Source organism: Cherax quadricarinatus, chromosome 29 (genome assembly GCF_038502225.1).
Source record: "Cherax quadricarinatus isolate ZL_2023a chromosome 29, ASM3850222v1, whole genome shotgun sequence".
Classification (NCBI taxonomy): Eukaryota; Metazoa; Arthropoda; class Malacostraca; order Decapoda; family Parastacidae; genus Cherax; species Cherax quadricarinatus.
Window position 1 is genome coordinate 30,343,281 of NC_091320.1, and position 2,006 is coordinate 30,345,286.

The 2,006-nt window shown below is 38.9% G+C and overlaps 1 protein-coding gene across 1 annotated transcript in view; it reads left to right on the forward strand.

The window, feature by feature from the left end:
- The first annotated feature begins 256 nt into the window (after positions 1–256).
- The window catches only part of LOC128690553 (PDF receptor-like), a 61,126-nt gene continuing 59,376 nt past the window's right edge, over positions 257–2,006 (forward strand). Inside the window, exon 1 of the mRNA XM_070089670.1 lies at positions 257–404. Coding sequence (XP_069945771.1) covers positions 288–404 — 117 coding nt within the window. The 5' untranslated portion in view covers positions 257–287. The remainder of the gene's footprint in view (positions 405–2,006) is intronic.

Here is a 2,006-nt window from a genome sequence, read left to right on the forward strand (position 1 = left end):
ATGAACTGACGCAACTTACTGTAGATTATACCTCGGAGTTCGAGCCTTGCTCTGTTAATTAACCCTTAACATGTACAACACCAGAATGAGAGAGGAGAAAAATATCACCACCACCCACCACCGCCATCACAATCACCCACCACTACCACCCCACTCACCACTACCACCCCCACTCACTACCACCACCCCCATTCACCACTCACCACCCCCACTCACCACTACCACCCCCACTCATCACCACGTCTCCCTGCTTCTTCGACAGGTCTCTACGCAACAACAGGACAAGAATGCACCTCAACTTGTTCGTAGCGATGATGATACAGCTGATGGTGCGTCTGACACTCTATATTGACCAGTACATCACCAGGAAAACTCAACAGAAAGCTACAGGCATTGAAAACACGGTAAGCTAAGAGAGAGAGAGAGAGAGAGAGAGAGAGAGAGAGAGAGAGAGAGAGAGAGAGAGAGAGAGAGAGAGAGAGAGAGACCTCTCTCTATTGTTGCACGTGTCTTTTAAATTCACTCTGCAGAGTAAGCAAAAGTTTTCTTCGACAATATATAATACAAAATTTCTCATTTTATTCAGACTCAGGAAACTCATCATAGAATAATTTCCTGTCTCTAGTTATTTTTCCTTCGCATTCCCACCTCCCTCTTTCTTTTTTTTCCTCTACACGAGGTTCTAGAAGGTCAGGTTTCAGGTAATTAACATTATTGACAAGCTAAGAGCTGTTACCTACATCAGCTCACTTGAAAACCTTTTAATTGTTACGAGACATACAAATAGGGAAAAGGGTGAAGCTGGAGCCCTTTCTCTCTCTCTCTCTCTCTCTCTCTCTCTCTCTCTCTCTCTCTCTCTCTCTCTCTCTCTCTCTCTCTCTCTCTCTCTCTCTTTCTCTCTTATTATTCCTGTGAGATCGCCCGTTCCAATTCTCTTCTGGGGGTCCGAACTCAATCCCCGAGTTTCAAGTGCCTGTATCAGGGATTCCATTCAATCTCTTATATCCTCTTCTTCCTCTTGTTTCTCTTTATGTGGATTTCCTAAGTGTTTCTTCTTTGTTAATTATTATTATTAGTAGTATTAGTATTATATTAATGAGAAGAAGAGGTTAAGTTAGATAAGATTCGCCGAAGAAGAAAGTGAAGAAAATAATAATGTAAATATAATACTAATAATACTAATAATAATAATAATAATAATAATAATAATAATAATTATTATTATTATTATTATTATTATTATTATTATTATTATTATTATTATTATTATTATTATTATTATAAGAAGAAGAAGAAGAAGAAGAAGAAGAAGAAGAAGAAGAAGAAGAAGAAGAAGAAGAAGAAGAAGAAGAAGAAGAAGAAGAAGAAGAAGAAAATGAAGAAAAGATAATAATAATAATAATAATAATAATAATAATAATAATAATAAGAAGAAGAAGAAGAAGAAGAAGAAGAAGAAGAAGAAGAAGAAGAAGAAGAAGAAAAGAAAAAAGAAAAGAAGAAGAAGAAGAAAAGAAGTCAGTGGAAGTCGAGGGTAAAAAATAGACCATGAATACCTCTGCAGTATTCTGACAACCAGCTTTCTCTGGAATCATCACTATTCGGTGGGTGGGTTGTGGCACTCACCGTGGCCAGCCAGGTTCCCATTGTTACACAAGGTATCTTGTGCCAAGATTTCTTGTGTCTCCCAGCGACCTCCGGAACTACAACACACTACGACAATCTGTAGTGGCCTTCAGCATTTACTGTGTCCTATTTACTCTTACCTATTGGCAATTTAATATTATGTAGTTGTAGTTCCTGGGGCAGAGTTATGTTCCTCGTGGCGTCCCGTTTTCTGTATTCTGTTTCAGTTTCCACTGGTTGCAGCACTTACTTGTACTACCTCTGTCAGTGCATTCCACTGAGTACATGCCACTTAGATCCAGTGATTGCCTTCGTTAACCGCAACGTCTCGCCCGTGAAGGAAGGGGAGTATCGTTGATTTAACCGACTAATTCCGTATG